The 17,811-nt window shown below is 42.5% G+C and overlaps 1 protein-coding gene across 1 annotated transcript in view; it reads left to right on the top strand.

Moving 5' to 3' along the window:
* Positions 1–17,199, top strand: part of LOC147703155 (uncharacterized) — a 42,884-nt gene extending 25,685 nt beyond the window's left edge. Inside the window, exons 3-5 of the mRNA XM_086929475.1 lie at positions 4,082–4,196; positions 5,208–5,379; positions 17,055–17,199. Of these exons, the coding sequence (XP_086785601.1) occupies positions 4,082–4,196; positions 5,208–5,379; positions 17,055–17,199 (432 nt within the window). The remainder of the gene's footprint in view (positions 1–4,081; positions 4,197–5,207; positions 5,380–17,054) is intronic.
* Positions 17,200–17,811: the final 612 nt, after the last annotated feature.

Here is a 17,811-nt window from a genome sequence, read left to right as displayed (position 1 = left end):
GATATAGTGGGTTCGATATTTTACTTTTTTTTAATAAAGTATTGGTGGTCGATATTGCAGTGTTCTATATTTTGGCGTCGATATTTTGTGTAGTCGATATTTTGTCTCTCGATATTTAGTCACTGATCCGTTAGTAACTTCTTGCTGGAAGAGTCAAGCTTGGTTCCCTTCTGTGATGGAGCTAGCAGTGACAGAGCCTCTTGTAATTTGGGCTTTCAGAGGTCTTTTGAGGAATGTGGAAGGGGAGGAACATCCATTGGTGGAGTCAGGTTCACTCAACCTTCTAGCTTGGAAGATATCAGGGGTTCAAGAGCATTCACAGTTCTTTCAGGAACGGCTGCTGAGTTATTGTTTGAGTCCTGGGCACCAGGAACCAGAAGGAGATATAGAGGATCGTGGAAAGTATGGTTTAGTTGGTAAATGGAAAGGGGTTTGGATCCCATGGAAGCAGATGACGTTCAGGTAGCATATTATTTGGCTGGTCTTTTTGACAAGGGTATGTCTTATATGACCGTAAATTGTTATAGCTCAGCTATTTCAGCTGGACATTCTTTAAGTCATGGTATGAGTATTAGTAAGAGTCCTTTAGTTTATAGGGTTATGAAAGGTTTTCGGGTCAAAAGGCCACCTGAATAAAAATTAGGGGTGGGCAGAATTTGCAAAATTCACTTTCGCAAACTATCGCGAAAATGTCAAAAATCTCCACGAACACACGGAAATATCGTGAAGACGCAGAAGTTTTTTTCCCGCCTGTTCACGATATTTTCTGCGTGATCGCGTTGAAAAAGTCTCGCCAACTTGCCCATGCGGTCGCCTATGTGCGCGGCCATTTTGTTTTTGCTTGTCCTGCCCGCTCATGATGCTTACTTCCTGTTCAGGGTCATGCGATGTATGCTCGCGCCCATTTGTGGTACGTGTTTATTGTTCAGGAACGCTTTCACGTGTTCGTGACGTTTTTTTGCGTGCTTGGGGAGAAAATATCGCGCAAACTTGCCCATGAGGTTGCAGTGGGCTCAGCCATCTTGTTTTTCTCTCTATTGCATGGTTCTGGGGCCTGCTTTTCAATCCTCCCTCTATCTTTTGAATCCTTCGTTTCTAGAAACATTTTTTTTATCTATATTATTTATTATCTCTCTGAGTATTTTCCTGCTTCTATATTTTTGGTTATGGTCTACTTTTTGTGTGTTTTTTAACTACTTTTTCACTCTTTTTCTATTACCTGCTTTTTCCATTTCTTTTACGTACTTTTTTAATTTTTACATTTTCTTTTCTGCCCCCCGCCTACCCCAGAACCATGACAAAGGGCCACAGGGCTCATCGCAGCTAGAGCCGCGACCGCCTTCCTTGCGGAAGGCGGCTCCCACAAGGGCTGCAGGCACGGGCCTTATTTGGGGAGGTGGAGTTGGTTGCACTCGTTTTCTTTGTGCAGCGCCACCTCCCCTTAACTCTGGCAGCAGGTGGCAGGCCTGGGTCTGGGTACGGGCTCTGGGAGCGTCGGCAGCGGTGGGGGGAGGAGCGCAGGGCAGTGTTCCGCTGCTCTGGGGTCCAGCACACCCAGAACCAACTGACGCACCGGTGGTCCGATATCCTGGACCGGGAGCAGGACCCGCTGGACCTGCTAGGAGTGGAGGTCCCAGGTCTTGGTGAGTAACATATTATTACCACTTTTTGTCTGTTCTTCTGCTCTGTGTTATATATTGCAAATATATTTTTTTCCCAACCAGCTAGAATGCTGCTGCTTACATTACAGGTAAATTACATTTAAAAGTCTTCTGTGATTGTTATGATGACACAGGTGCTCTTCTGCGCTACTAATCTTTGTGTTTGTGCTCGCTTAGCGTGATTATGTTAGAGTTTATTTTAGAGAAATTAAGTTACGTAATGCTATAGAGACTCTAGTCCTTACGTTGTCCTATCACTAAGAGATAGGGGCGGATTGATACTTAGGTTTAGTTACTTTGTATGAGTTTGTAATTTTTTTGTGGTATGCGTGATGCCCCCTCTGTTACGTCACGTGCTGCTAGTACCCCAGTCTTTAGTAGAAGCTTTTCTAGTTTGTGCAATGAGTGGTAATAGGCTTAGCACTAGCAGAACATCATTCAGCATCAATCAATCAACCAAAAATTTGGTGTATACAAAAATGTAGTCATGTGTCCTCCATTTGACCATATGCATTGTTGAGGACTAAAAGCAGTGGAAATGCATACTTAATGTACAATTGGCATGCCTGGAATAGGTGGGCTAGGTCAGGTGGTACGTCGTACTTAGGCTTAGTTAGTATTCTGGAATCAGAATGGAAGACTGGATTAGTGTTGATAAATAGTAAGTAGTCGATCGGCGAATCCCCCGATACTACTTGTTAACCAGATGAGATCGGTCAATTTAGTTATTGGAATTGTTGTTTACATAAGTGTTTTTTTGACCCTTCTTTAAAAATATTTTATTTGTTTCACACCAATCATCAATGTTTGTCTCTTTCTTATATCTTTCCTTTTCAGCACCCAGGGGCAGGCAGTCAGGGTCGCAGTTGGCGGGAGGAGCAAAACACCAGCAACAGGAGGAGGAAACCAACAAGGAATCTTCTGCTGGCCCTAGGAAGTCTTCTTGTTTTTAATATTAATAATTCTTATTCCATAAACTTTTAGTGCACCATATTTTTTCCGAACTATTGTTTCCGTTTCCTAATGCTATTTTTTACCAACAATTATCCTTTGATCTGTACTATCTGTTTTGAAATTCTTGTTATCCCTGCCTCTGCTATGATGACTCTCTGTACTACTACTATTAGTCTGTCTGTAGTAGCTAAGCTTGCCCTGTTAGCCACTCTTTATTTAAAAGGTTTTAAATAAAACTCAGATTCACCAGTAGCTCTAGCCATTGAGTCCAGTCCTTTGGGTTGTCCTCTTGTACTACTTTTGTCTTATTGATCTTCAGTCTTTGTTAATCTTGAGGCTTTTCGACAATTCCCACCAACAAATGCCTAACCAGATTTATTACTATTTTGATAGGATAGGACATACTACTACTGTTGTAGGGATTTTGCACATACATAACTTTGCACAAGAAAATAGGATGTTGGTGATGGGAGGTTGGACCTTCCTCACACCTCAATCAGAAGTTCAGAACCCACCACAATCCCCTGCCCAACTAGTTATAGCAGTCTCTCTGCATGACTCATAACTATTAGCTCTCCGAACCCTCCCCCCAAGATACCCAACAAGTAGACAACCCAGAACATAACTCACCCAACCTCTCAGTCGTGGAAGCAATGCATATGCACACCCTTCTTTTCGCTCGCTCGCTCACTCGTGTAAGTCCACACCAAATACCACAGAGTCTATGTAAGTTCAAAAGTTTTATTTTGAATTGACAAGCTATCTACGTTGTTCTATAATGCAGCACCAACAGGAAAATGCATAACATTAAAACAATAAACATTGTTACACTTACAGTTACAACAACTAGAAGTCCATACTAGAAACAAAAAGGAAATCATGATAACTGAACAGTGGTGGAAGCACCACCATCCCCTTGTTAGGAATATAGTTTATATAAAATTTTAAATAAAGATCTCTGAGTGAATTCTGGGGACTCCTCACCTTTGAAAAACCTAGTACTGGTAGTTGTTACATCATAAGCTCTGCAAAGCTCTGGTTCTTAGAAGGGAATCTTCCGTCTGTAATGAGAAAAATGGTATGCGTTATTATATTGCAAGCATTTCTCAGCCGTGCCAAAAAGTGTAGCATTTTTATGGATAAGCAATATGGACTAACACCACAACTTCATAAAAAGTGGTTTGTTAATGTTTTGGTTGACGCAGCGCTTAGACAGTAGCAGTATGACTAGGTCATGTGGGTTCAAAGGTGTCTTATACAACAAGCTGCGAGGTAACGCCACGTGTGCAAAACAGCAAAGACTAGAATGATCCTAGGGACCATATGACTACTAGTGTCTACTCTAGTACTACCTGATTTGTACTAATGATGTATTGTATACTATTAACTCATTTTTCAATCTTGCTACTGACCAATAGGGGGAGGTGTATATGACACCTAAAAAATGTCTAGGTTTTTTTCTCTAGGCGCACTACCGACCACCAGTGCAGGGGCCAGTGGCGAAGGCGACATGGCTGGCGAGGACGCGGCAGTTGCGGATGGAGCTGCAGGGAATGAGCCAGCATCTGGTGGCGGGCGTTGGTAAGTTAGATTCATAATCCTTAACTATTGACATTACACTCACTGCAAGGGTGCACTGTATGTATACTGAACTGTTGAGACTTAGGGAACCATTAGGATGGCGGGCGGATTGCCCTCGCCAGGCCGGCGGTAGTCACCGCCGGCCCGGCGGCGGCAAACTACCCTCCATCCCTGTAGAAAAGACCCCCACCATATTACAATGCTTGGGGGGTCTGCGGCGGATGGGAAGACCGTCCGCCGCTTTTCAGCACAATCGACATGTTGACCGGGCAGAAAAGGGTTCAATATGGTGGTGGTATCTGAAATACACCGCCAGCCATATTACAATGTGCATTTTGGGATGCCTTTCTGTGGCGGCATTGCCGCCACAGGAAGGCATGCGGAGTATGCTTGGGGGGCCCGTTGTGGGCCCTCATGGACTCCGGGGGGATGCACATGGGGGATGCCTATGGATGGTACCCCCCTGCCTTTCAAAGCACAACGTGGCTGGCACCGTGAGGATGGCTGGCGGACAAAGTCGGCCCGCCAGCCTAATGATGCCCTAAGTAAGTAAGAGTTGTTGTGAACGTTTGAAGAGTCAAGACACCCTTTAATTGGCATTAGTAAAGGCATTAGTGGCAGGAGTATTGAGTAACCAATGGCCAACTCCGCTTTGAAAGTTTTATGGAGAAGACCAGATCACCTGGTGTGGAACTAAAAAGGGAAAGACGGGTGGAAGGAAGAAGGACGGGCAAGATTTAATATTTATGACAGACAGAGAGAAGGATACGTGTGATGCAAGCATGCAAATTGCAAAGGTGGCTGATAGGAATCTGATGCATGGTTGGTTGAATGTCTGAAAAAATCCTGCAAATGTTAAAGACTAAGCAAGTGGGAGGATAGATACATACCACAAATGTTATGTACTGTGCTTTACAGTGCTACCATGCCACTATGTGTATAATTAACTGTATTACTGTTTTTCTAAGAATATATTTTACAATAGCCTTCTTTTTTCTTTTTGATATACAGCTACTCCTTCCAAACCAGATCGGAAGGAGTTGGCTGCCAAGGCATGGCGCCGGCAGCTGGAGGCGATACAAGTAGAATATCAATGGCTGGTGGTTCTGAAAGAGGAGGAGGAGGAGGTGGCAGCAGTTGAACACTCCTCCATGCCCCGGGCCCCAGCCACCGCCCTCCAGCGGTACACCGTCTGGCATCCGCCCGCCGCCACCACCGCCTTTCCATCACTGGTGCCCCCCCACTGTGGCTGCAACTGCCACACTCTAAAGCGATGTGTCGCTCTACTAGAGGAGGCCGTGCGTGACCTCCAAAGACAATCCCGCCGAACCTAGGAGACCCTGTTTATTGCCCCTTTTTTATTTATTGTTTTGGTGGGTGGGAATGGGCGTTGGGGTTTTGGACATTTGGTTGGACTTCTTTATGGACATTGGTTGGGGTTAGGGAGAGGGATGGGTCAGGTTTTGTGGGTTTTTTACATAGTTTATTTTTGTTAGAGTTAAATCAATATTTCTAATTTACATACAGTGTTGCTAATGTTTTGTGGGTGGGGTTACTGTTTTACATCACACTGTTTCCTTGAGAGACTGTTCGAGGAGTAGTAGAATGAAGTACAGTACAGAACTTACGCGAAACAATAATATGCAAAACTATTTTACAACAAAACATAACGGTGGTGGGGATAGCCTACTAAACAGAGTTATAAACTATAGTTCTGTTGAGTCACTTGACAGTACACTCCTCGACACAAGCGTAACAGTTAGTGCTGTGTATGAGGATGACAACAAATCCTATCAATGCCGGCAATTAATGTGGATGTATATGTCCCTTTGGTTACTAAAAATCACCTCAAAAATATATTGCTCATGGGTGGCCAAGCAGAAGAAGATCCTCTCTCTGCCTTGAAATTGAAGAACTGTTGCTTTCGCCACATCCGCCCCAGCAAGCTTGTGATAAATTATTGGTGTAAATTTAATTTAGTCACACCTCAATAAATCACACAGCCCGGGGGAAGAGGGTTAGGGTTTGTTGAATGGATGGGAAGGGAGGTTTGGGGAAACGTTTGAAAATGAAAAACAGTACGCCTGGACAAACAACAAAACACAATCTCTGTAGACTACCATATCCATATCAATATGTTAAGGGAGAAAAAGGAAATGCATGCATGATGATAATTGATAAGGAGACCCGGATTACATACAGTTCTTGTTCTGTTGTTCCCGGCTTACTTTTACAGATAGCAAATACATTTTTTAAATATCTGTAGGGATGAATCATAAACAGAGAGCAAACCTAATGATAATAATAACAACAAGAAGAACACACTGTTGTAAAGATTGTAGACAAAAAAATGTATCAAATTATTGAAAAGATGATGAAAGTTGATACCGTTACTGTGTTATCCTGGTCAAATGTGGATTTGCATCTCGGCATTCCTCTTGGTCCTCTCGTCCATCAATCTTGGGTGTCGCCAGTCATGACTGCCTGCCTGGCAAATGTAGATTTATTGGTAAGGTAAGTGTGCATTGTAATGTTTTCACAAGTATAACGCAAGGCCCGGCCTGTGATTGTAGATGGAAAAACAAAAGGGATATTGAGAAACAAAGTTGAAAAAAATGCACAAGTTATGGTGTAGTGCAACAAGAACACTTTCTGAGGCGGCATGTATGCATCATCTCTACTCTAGTCTGTTTCCAGCATTGACCTTCAACAACAACAGGACAGAGCAGGCCCACAGTGACGGCATGTCGCTTAGCACATCCTCCGTTTAGAGTAAATTTTTTTAAAGACTTGGACAAAGCACATATCCAGCAACATAGACTTTTACAATTTAAACACTAAATCAATACACCGCAGTCATCCCACCGCTACACTCGACTCCACTTCTACACAAATGTAAGACGTTACAACGCATACTTTTACAATGCATGCCTTTACACCGCATTTTTTACAATGCAACCACCTTTACAACGCATTCCATTACAATGCATGCCATTACAACGAATTGTCTAAAAACTACCTTTACAACGCATTCCATTACAACGCATACTACCTTTACAACGCACACATTACAATGCATACCATTACATTGTATGTACTGTAAGTATTGGATAGTGTAGGGGTAAAAAATACTATTCTAACTCCAGGGGGTGCAGCAGTAGGGTAAGTGTTGGATAGTGTAGGGGTAAAAATTACTATTCTAACTATAGGGGGTGCAACAGTAGGGTAAGTGTTGGATAGTGTAGGGGTACAAATTACTATTCTAACTCCAAGGGGTGTAACAGTAGGGTAAGTGTTGGATAGTGTAAGTGTACTATGCATTGTAATGGTATGCGTTGTAACGACTGCGTTGTGATGACATGCATTGTAATTGCATGCATTGTAGTGTCATGCGTTGTAATGGTTGCATTGTAATGGCATGCGTTGTAAGGGATGTTACGTTGTAATGACTGCGCTGTAATGGTAGTGCGTTGTAAAAGTTGCGTTGTAAAGGTTGTTTCCCCTTCTACACAGACATTTAGGTCTGCTGTGGTTGTTGTTGAATTGTTTACCTTTTATGCCACTCATGAAACGTCCTCCTGACTTGTTATTATTCCATCAATCATCTCCGATACTTGTACTGACTGACTATAAAGATCGTCCTGCAGTAGAAGTACAATTCTGGTTATTACACAACAAGAGTAGAAATATTATTGACTTGATTCACTCTTTAATGTGTACAGTAAGACTACTAGTACACTTTGACTTCACTTCATGCACAACAAACAACAAAAACACAAACACCAATCACTCAGAGTCAGGTGTCTAATGCATGCCATTCATTTTCATTACCTGTTCCTTCTCATCTTAAATTAACGGGCCGTCTTTTTCGCCATCATCATCATGGACAGTGCTGTTGTCATACTTATTGTGCTGTGTACAGATTAAGTCCCCTTCTTTTATTCAATTAAAAGCAATGTATCAAGCTGCAGTAGAAGTACAAATTTCTTATTAAAAATAATTGCAAGAAGGGGGAAATTGCCTTGAGTTACGTTTAGTGTGTGTAATGATGATTATTGCACAATGAAATAACTTCATGCACAACAAACCACATCATATTCACTCAGTCTGCGTCCAATGTATGGTATCATTTCATTACCTGTTCCATCTCATTTTCACTTTTCAGTTAATGGGCAGTCTCTCTCGGCTCAGAAAGGAGGATAGCTATAGTATTCATCATGTTCAACTTCTTTTGGCAGGATTAGGAAACATTTAATTTTTTCTTCTATTTAGCATCATCCAATCATCATCTGTCTTGAGGGCAATGGATTTAGGGAGATTCAGGAGGATGGAGGGGAGGAGCTGGATTCGGAGGACTGTACTGTGCAGACAGCTGAAACGTGTATATTGAAATAAGAGTAGAAGACGGTGGTGATGGATCTGTTGTGATTCAAAGTTTTTAACTGGAAAGACAGACACACAAATAAAGGAAAATAAGGGAGGAAGACAGTAAGTGCAAGCCTAATTGTCAGGGAAGTATAGCTCATCCTCAAACTCTGGGGGTTCAACCAGTAGTAGGTAATCATGTAACACACTACTTTCATCACCTGAGCCACTGTCCTCATATTCCTCCCTTGATTCATGTATTGTGTAATTCAGTGGTATGAAGTGCTGATTCATTTTGATCATTGTTAACCTCTCCACGTTTTTGGGCGAGAGACTGGTCCTTCTCACTGTTACAATGGAACCAGCAGCACTGAAAACACGTTCGGAAGAGACACTTGCGAAAGGGCAAGCCAGATAGCTTATCGCCAGCCTGCTGAGCAGTGGCCATTCGGCCCTTTTCCTTTACAATACTGCAATGGATTTTGATCAATGTACACCTCTGTTGGGTCATCCAGATAGGCCTGGACCATCCGCTCAATGTTCAGGGGTGTTGCTGCTAACCTTTTTTCTGGCTCTTTTCTCTGTGCATCAGCACTGTGCTTAATACCAATGCCTAACTGTAAATACCAATCGTGTAACGATTCTACTGGGCCTAATGATGATCCAGTTATTGTTGCTGTTGTCGATAGTGATGGTGAATGATCTGAGCCAAACGCACTGCCTTCAGCCTCCGAAGTTGCACTTGATGCCGGGTGCCCTGCTGCAGTACTTCTTGTGGGTTGATCTAGCGGGCTTTTAATTAGCAGCCGTTCATTTTCCAACTTACTCGCTGACTCAGCTATCCAAGTTTTGTAGCGAGCAACATCCATCTCTGAAAAAGGAATTAATGTCTTCAGTGCCATTATTGTCTGTGGATCCAGAATTGTGGCACAAATGTAATGTTCTTATGACAAAATCTTATTTTGCACCCTTGTATTTTCAGCTAAGCGACGTGCTAAGCTCTCCACCAAGTCATAGGCTTCTTTTTTTTCCTCCTCACCTTTGTATGATTCAGACACCTTCAGCTGATGCTCTAGCTTTTGCAATAATGGGCTAGCTTGGCCTATTGCACAGTCCTCCTTGCTGACTTCACGTGTGAAGACCTCAAAAGGACAAAGCATGTCAGTCAGGCATTTAACTAGGCACCGTTGGTTCATCTGAAGGGTAATGCCTTTCAAAGTAGCATCCAGTCATTGCATGACATATTCATTGAGTGGCCTGTACTGCTCAAACAGACGGTCAAGCATGTAATACGTTGAGTTCCAATGTGTTGCCACCTCCTGGATGAGTGCTTTCACTGGCATTTTATAGTCACGTAGAATGATCCTCAGCTGCTTCCGAGCTCTAAAATAATGGCTGAAATGAGTGCATTTTCTTCGGCAGGTGGTCAGTAAGTTGCTGACTATGGGTTCTTTTTTCAGGAAGTCCAGAACTATAATATTTATGCAGTGCGCCAAACACGGAACCCTGAAATAGGAACCAAGATCCATGACCTTAAGTACATTAGTGCCATTATCTGTGGCAACAAAACCAATACTAAGCCCTCTTGGGCGCAGCCATTCAAAAACCTTGCTGCGAAACTCTTCCAAAATGTTTATAGCAGTATGAGATTTCTCCATGGCAAACATAGCTATAGCTACAGTTGCATGTTTCCGAGTAGCTTTAAAAATCTCAGCTGTGTCAACAGCACCTCCTTCAGATAGCTTATCTCTAACCCCCACAAAAGAGACCCAGTGTGCAGTGATGCACATGTAATCTGTGGCTTGGCAACTGGTCCACATATCTGTTGTCAGGTGGATATTGTGAACCGCACTCTGCTGCAAAGCTTGTCCAATCAATTCCAGCACATCATGATGTAGTGCCGAAAAAGCAATTCTTGCAAAATAGGACAATCTCAAGTCAAGTCAAGTCAAATGGTCTTTATTCGGATATAAAATATCCATAAAAGTACAGGTCAACACAAGCAATAAGACACATTTATAATCACATAAAAACACATAAAACGGGTTGTAAAAGGACTTCGATAGCAGCAGAATCCAGTGTACAGGGTGATATTACGATACTATTGATTAAAATCTAGCATGTGCAAACGGCAATTATATATGCAAATGATTCACTTTGAGGACTTCAACCAACAGGAAGCCAATGTGCAAAGATAATGCTAAGAGTGCAAGTAAATATAATATAACAATGTAAAGCAACAGTACCAAAATATCTATGTGCAAATCTGCGTCATGTAAACTTTAGACTATGTGCAAAACAGCAAAAACACATATGCGGATAATTCACTTTTAACTACGACATATTCATAGAAACTCGTGAACGTGTTGCAGATTGGAGAAAGGAGCTAACTCTAAGAATCATTTCATCACTACCTAACGACTTTATTTCCTGAAATGCTAAATTAAAATCAACAATATCCTGTGCTTTAAAATAAGGAATTAAATACTGTTTGGTGTATTTAACATACAATCCATAGAAAAACACAAAGTGTAACAATGTTTGTTTACATCCGTTGCCACACAGGCAAGACAGGTTCTCCAAATTTTTGTTAAAACCCAACGGGAAACAGGGTGAGTATTTTATGCTCCTATCCCTAAGACGGAATAGCAGGCTCCTATTCCATCTCCCGATGTTTTTTCTAAGATATACCTGTGGCATTTTCTAATAATTGACTATTTGTGGTGCTCCATCTTTTCTCTTTCTTTCCGGTACAGACCATACAATGCCCCTCTCACAGACTTATGGCTTATACCTTCAGTAACTAGAGGGGAGGAGAAAATATGCTCCAACTCCACACTGGCTAGACTTTTCTTTACTGCTCCAAGCCAGGGTATGTGACTACCCCTATCCCACTTGAGACAGTCTGTGATTATTTCTTGTGTTAAAAATCCGGCAGGATTCCGCCATATTTTTAGCCAAAAAATAGGACCATCTGGGAACCTTCCATTTAGGGCAGATGGCTGACACAAATTCAAGGAAACCCACCCTTTCCACAAATGAAAAAGGGAGACGGTCCAGTGCTAACATTTTAGCCAACTTCGCATTGTACAACCGTGCCGTTGGGTGGTTGCGTTGGAACTGCCCCTCCAACCTAAGCATGCTCTCAATGGTAGGCTCGATTACTTTCCTTTGTAGTGCTGTTGTTTTCATTAACCAACTTAGGCTCAACGGCGCAGTTTGTCTCATTGCAGTACTCGGTCGCCTTGGTGTCTCAGCCTGACTCTGAGTATGGCTCTTACTGCGGTGCTACTCAGATGCTGCTGAGGAAGAGGTGGGCGGTACCACTACACTACTGGGGACAGGGCTAGAAATGCCTCCCTCTTCTTCACCTACCACCTCAATAATATCGTCCCCTGATTCTTCATGCCCAACTTCAATGGGTTGAGTTTTTTTACTTTGTTTTAAGTGAAGTAGGTGATTCTCCCACACGATAGTGTGGTGTATTCTGAGATGGCTTGCTTGGCCTCCGGTACCATGGTGTGTACCAAGCTTACCCCGCCGAACACCTTGTCGACAAATTGAGCATATAGCAACTTTCTCCTCCTTGGTGCTAACAGAAAAGAAGTCCCTAACTGGGGAGGAGAACTTTCTGGCACTGCTGGATTTGCCACTTTCAATACCAGATGAACTGAAGGGTGTGCTTGGAATGTGACTGTGCAGCTACACTGTGACTTTTACTACCACTACCTACTGAGATGGCTGAGCTGGATGTGGTTCCCTGCTGGGCCTTTGAAAATATGGCAGCTGGAGGTCGTGGTGGTATAACCTGTGTTGGTGGTATCCGTCCGTGCTACATCCCGCTCAGTAGCAGACTTTCTGGATAGGGTGAGAATATTGGTCTCCATCCCCTTTGGGGCGGGAGTGATGTGCATGATGACCGGCTCATCTTCATCAACATCATCCCCTCTTCTACATCTACCTCCATAACTCTAAGTTTTTCTGAACCTTCCTTTTCAGAAGCATTGTCTTGTGGAGTGCATCACTCTCAGACTGAGCTGGTGGCTGCCAAGTGGCATCACGATCATCAGAAGCAGGGCATGAAGAAGAAGATGATGGACTAAGCCTTCTTTTCCTTGCTGGTGGTCTGGAAGACAATAGATCTTCTGAAACAGTGGTTTGCTCCACTTTGTCTGCAGGAAGCTCGATTTCCTGAAATGCCCCTCTTCAGGAGCAACAGCTACTATTGTGGGCTATTCTTGCGGCTGCTGCTGTTCTTGTGGTTGCTGCTGTTCTTGTGGCTGCTGCTGTTCTTGCAGCTGCTGCTGTTGTTGCGGCTGCTGCTGTTGTTGCGGCTACTGCTGCACACTTATCTGCTGAGTTTCAGCATGCGTTGATGGTGTACTACATTGCTATAATGACATTTCAACATCGCTGCTCGTTAGTAGACCGGCTACCTCTGCGACACTTAAGGACTTGGGCCTAGGTTGGTGGGGTTGGACCGCTGGTGTGGAGGTGCTGCTCCCAGCTTGGTTCCTGGACAACGCTGCCGCAGGCGTACTTTTTTTGGTCCAAAAAAAAAACATTGGCCGGCACACCAGTCGTGGTTAGTGGCACTTCCCTTTTCTGTTCCTTCTTCTCACCGGCAACTTTCTTGGTACGGGATCTGGTACCTTTCTTTGGGGCCATCTTCAGATGTCATGCAGGATACAGGTACACAAGTTGTGGTCACTCGTGGATGTGATGCGCAGCAGGACTTCTGTTTGGCAGGCAGTACAACGGGTGATGATGATGACACCTCCTCCTCTGGCTTTTTGTGCATCTAAAAGCAAATAAGCCAGGAGAAGAACATCAGTGAAATGTTGCATTTGTTGTTGTGGTTCAGTTACTTACTACTGTACTAATACAAACAAACAAACAAAAGAAGATATAGTCTAGCCATTTCTGAGACTTTGTCAACAAGGGCTATGTTATACTACTGTGTACACACTACATAACACTCTCAGGAAGGATAGGAAAGAGAATAAGAACCACCAAAATACAAATGTAATGGAAGTGGGGTGGACGCTATTGGCATCAAACTATTTGAGCATCACATCATTCATGGAGCTGCTGCTGGCAAAGGGGGTGGATGGATGGAAGCAGTAAGCTGATAGGATATCCATGCAGGCCTATATGGAAAAGGCAGAACATTAATAACTCCCACCACAAAAAAAGGCGACCAGCTACATGAACACTCACAAATCACAAGCAACAAGCAGGAGGCCTGGGAAACAACATGAACTGACAAAAAGCCTATAAAAGCAAGGCAACGGATTCATGCTAAAGCACACTGCTGTGCCTTTGTAATGCAATAAAATACAAAAACGAAAATACACAGGCCCAAAAAAGGTCTGCAGGGTGCATGCATTGCACACCAACACACACCAGACACACACAACAAAGGCATGCCTTTAAGACACCCAACATCAGAAAGCCCACCCAATAAACACATTTCCCAACTCAATCCAATGTCATCCATGCCCTAAATGATGTCTAAATTTAACAGACCACACAGAAACACTTGTTTAATGCAGCTGTGGCTACCTGCTCTGAGCCTACCAGGTGAAAGCAGACCTGTTGGCAGACAAGGCCAGACAAGCTTGCAGGCCTAGTCTTCAGAATGGCCACCAGCCACATGACCAGGCCCAACAACAGAAAGCCCACCCCCCAAACAACACATTTCCCAACTCAATCCAATGCCATCCATGCCCTAAATGATGTCTAAATTCAATGGACCACACAGAAACACTTGTTTAATGCAGCTGTGGCTACCTTCTCTGAGCCTACCGGATGAAAGCAGGCCTTTTGGCAGACAAGGCCAGACATGCTTGCAGGCCTAGGCTTCAAAATGGCCACCAGCCACATAGCCAGGCCCAACAACAGAAAGCCCACCTCCAAAAAAACACATTTCCCAACTCAATCCAATGCCATCCATTCCCTAAATGATGTCTAAATTCAACGGACCACACAGAAACACTTGTTTAATGCAGCTATGGCTACCTTCTCCGAGCCTACCGGATGAAAGCAGGCCTGATGGCAGACAAGGCCAGACAAGCTTGCAGGCCTAGGCTTCAAAATGGCCACCAGCCACATGGCCAGGGCCAACAACAGAAAGCCCACCCCCCAAAAACACATTTCCCAACTCAATCCAAAGCCATCCATGCCCTAAATGATGTCTAAATTCAACAGACAACACAGAAACACTTGTTTAATGCAGCTGTGGCTACCTGCTCTGAACCTACCGGATGAAAGCAGGCCTTTTGGCAGACAAGGCCACCAAGCTTGCAGGTCTGGGCTTCAAAATGGCCTTCAGCCACATGGCCAGGCCCAACAACAGAAAGCCCACTGCCACAAAAACCATTTCCCAACTCAATCCAATGCCATCCATGCCCTAAATGATGTCTAAATTCAACAGACCACACAGAAACACTTGTTTAATGCAGCTGTGGCTACCTGCTCTGAGTCTACTGGGTGAAAGCAGGCCTGTTGGAAGACAAGGTCAGACAAGCTTGCAGGCCTAAGCTTCTAAATGGCCACCAGCCAATGCCATTGATGCCCTAAATGATGCTTCAAAATGAAATATATTAAAAAAACACCAAAGGAACAGTTGCTTCATCATGAACCCACCCATGAGGCCATGACTAGCTCTGGCCTACTGACTACTACTACCCACAACATTAAAAAAAAAAAGGAATGATGGTTACCACAATTACATTGTAGTTGCAACAACTGCAATGCCCCCAATCAAACAGACACAACAACCACTTACTTATCCAATTCAGAAATCCTCAAATCCAATGGCAATGATGCAGCAGACAAAAAGAGTGATCTTTCCAGGTCAAAATCCTAAGGCAGAATGAGTAGGAGATGGACAAAGCACTGGGAGGAGCCTGCTGGACAGGAACAGGAAGTTGGAGATTCTGTGGCACTTCCTCCCTCTCCCCACATTTTAAAAAAGGACTCCTTGCACAAAAAAGGACATCTAAATGTCAATCTGAGGAGTTTTTTTTCATCTAAATCATCATTTGCAGAAGGTTTTATGATGCTAGAGCTGATTTTCTTCTCCAGATTGACAATTTTACATGTTCGAGTTCTCAAGCTTCACATTACTTCCGCCGGATGTCGATCGCGTGTCCAAAATGACGTGCTTGCATTCTCTCGCTCCCTGTCGCGTTGGATATGACGTGTTCGCGTCCTCATGCTCTCGCTCGCGGTGGAGAATGACGTGTTCGGGTTCTCTCGCTCCTTGTCACGTTCGATATGACATGTCCGCGTCCTCACACTCTCGCTCGCGGTGGAGAATGACGTGTTCGAGATCTCATACTCTCGCGGTGCATGACAGCGAGACGAATGACGTGATCGCGGGCGCGAACTCGCGCAAGATAGCTCAAACAGCTACCAACATCTCTTGGAGCACGCGACCGGATCTGTAACACTTGTCGGCGAACGCGGTGGTCCAGGAAAGGCGATCAGGCGCGCAAGAATGTATTTTTAAAGCGCAAGCATGAAAACAATTTCGGGTACGCTGCGGATCGTGGAAATTTTTGCATTTTCGCGCTCTCCGCAGAATGCAAAAATTGCAAATGATCGCAATTTCCGCGAGCGGAAGGGAATTTGACGCCCACCCCTAATCAAAATATAAATCCTTATGGGATGTGGATTTGGTGCTTAAGTTATTTATGGCCTGCCCTAGTAATACGTTTTTGGATTCTAGGCAGTTATCTTAGAAGTTAGCTACTTTTTTATGTCTCCTTTGTTTCAGAAGGGTTTCTGATGTATAGGCTTTGGAAATCTCACATAGATTTTTTCAACCAAATGGTGTAGTATTTGGAATTTGTAAAAGGACAAAGACTATGTCAAGTTCTGTGTTTTATCCAGTGTTTGATGAATGTCTAGGTTTGTGTGTGGTTAGATGTGTAAAAGAATATGAGAGCAGAATGTTAGAAACAAGGGAGATGGAGTAGATCAGGTGTTGATTTCTTATGTGAAACCATATAAGGCAGTTTCAAATGTGACAATTGCTACATGGGTTAAATGTTCCATGAAGGAGGCTGGTGTGGATGTGTTTAGGTTTACTGCACATTCTATATACGTGGAGCAATGGCAAGTATGGTAAGCATGTTAGGTGAAAGATTAGAAGATATTATGAAGGCAGCTGACTGGTCTTCTGTATCTACTTTCAGAAGATTCTATTTTAAATCAGTTGAACATGTTTCTAAATGTGTTTTAGAAAGCTTTGAACATACATAATGCTAGCCTCCTGTCTTGACATACAATTGTGATTCTAATAGGTTTACTGATTATAAAATCGGGATTTTATTCAAGACAAGGAGACTAGAATTATCCCTCCCACCCTTCCCTTGGGGTGTAAATGATTTGTGTTATGAAAAAAGAAATGATATGTAGTTTGATTTAAGGAAGTTAAGTGTGATTAGAAGAATGTTTACTTCATTATATATTTTTTTATTGTAGAGAATTCATTTTGGATAATACTCATTTTGGATTGGGAAGAAGAGTTGGAAGAGGCAAACGAAAAGAGGAGGAAGATGGTGGCCTCATGTTATTTATGGATTTGAAAGTTCTTTTAGATTTTGATGAAATAAAAGTTCATGCATAATGCTAGACTCCTTGTCTTTAATAAAATCTCCATTCTATAATCAGTAAACCTATTAGAATCGCAATTGTACAAAATATCATTTTTATATATATATAAACAAATCAATAATATTAAATATTTTAAATAATATATATGTTTAATTAATTGGATTTAATATACATTTTAACAAATATAACACATAAATGTAATAAAAAGTTAAACAAACATATAATAATTAATATATATATTTACTTTAAAACAATTAATAAATTATTCATTTTAACTTATTTGATCATTTTAAAATGTTATGAAAAAATTACAAATAAATATATGTATATATATATTCACTGAAAAAACCATGGGTTATAGACCATATATAGTTAGGAATTAGCATTTACAAAACCTTATTTTACTCAGTGATATCATCAGTGATGTCACTGATCATGTCATGAATGATGTAATATGTGACATGATCAGCAGTGGATTGCGGGTGCGCGATATATAGTTAGTGCAACTAACTATATATGAAATTTCAATGGTTTTGTGTGAGTAAAATAAGGTTTTGTAAATGCTAATTCCTAACTATATATGGTCTATAACCCATGGTTTTTTCAGAGAATTTTCAAGGTTTTG

The sequence above is a fragment of the Lissotriton vulgaris genome, chromosome 7 (genome assembly GCF_964263255.1).
Source record: "Lissotriton vulgaris chromosome 7, aLisVul1.2, whole genome shotgun sequence".
NCBI classification, from domain to species: Eukaryota; Metazoa; Chordata; class Amphibia; order Caudata; family Salamandridae; genus Lissotriton; species Lissotriton vulgaris.
This window is presented reverse-complemented; position numbering and strand designations above follow the sequence as displayed.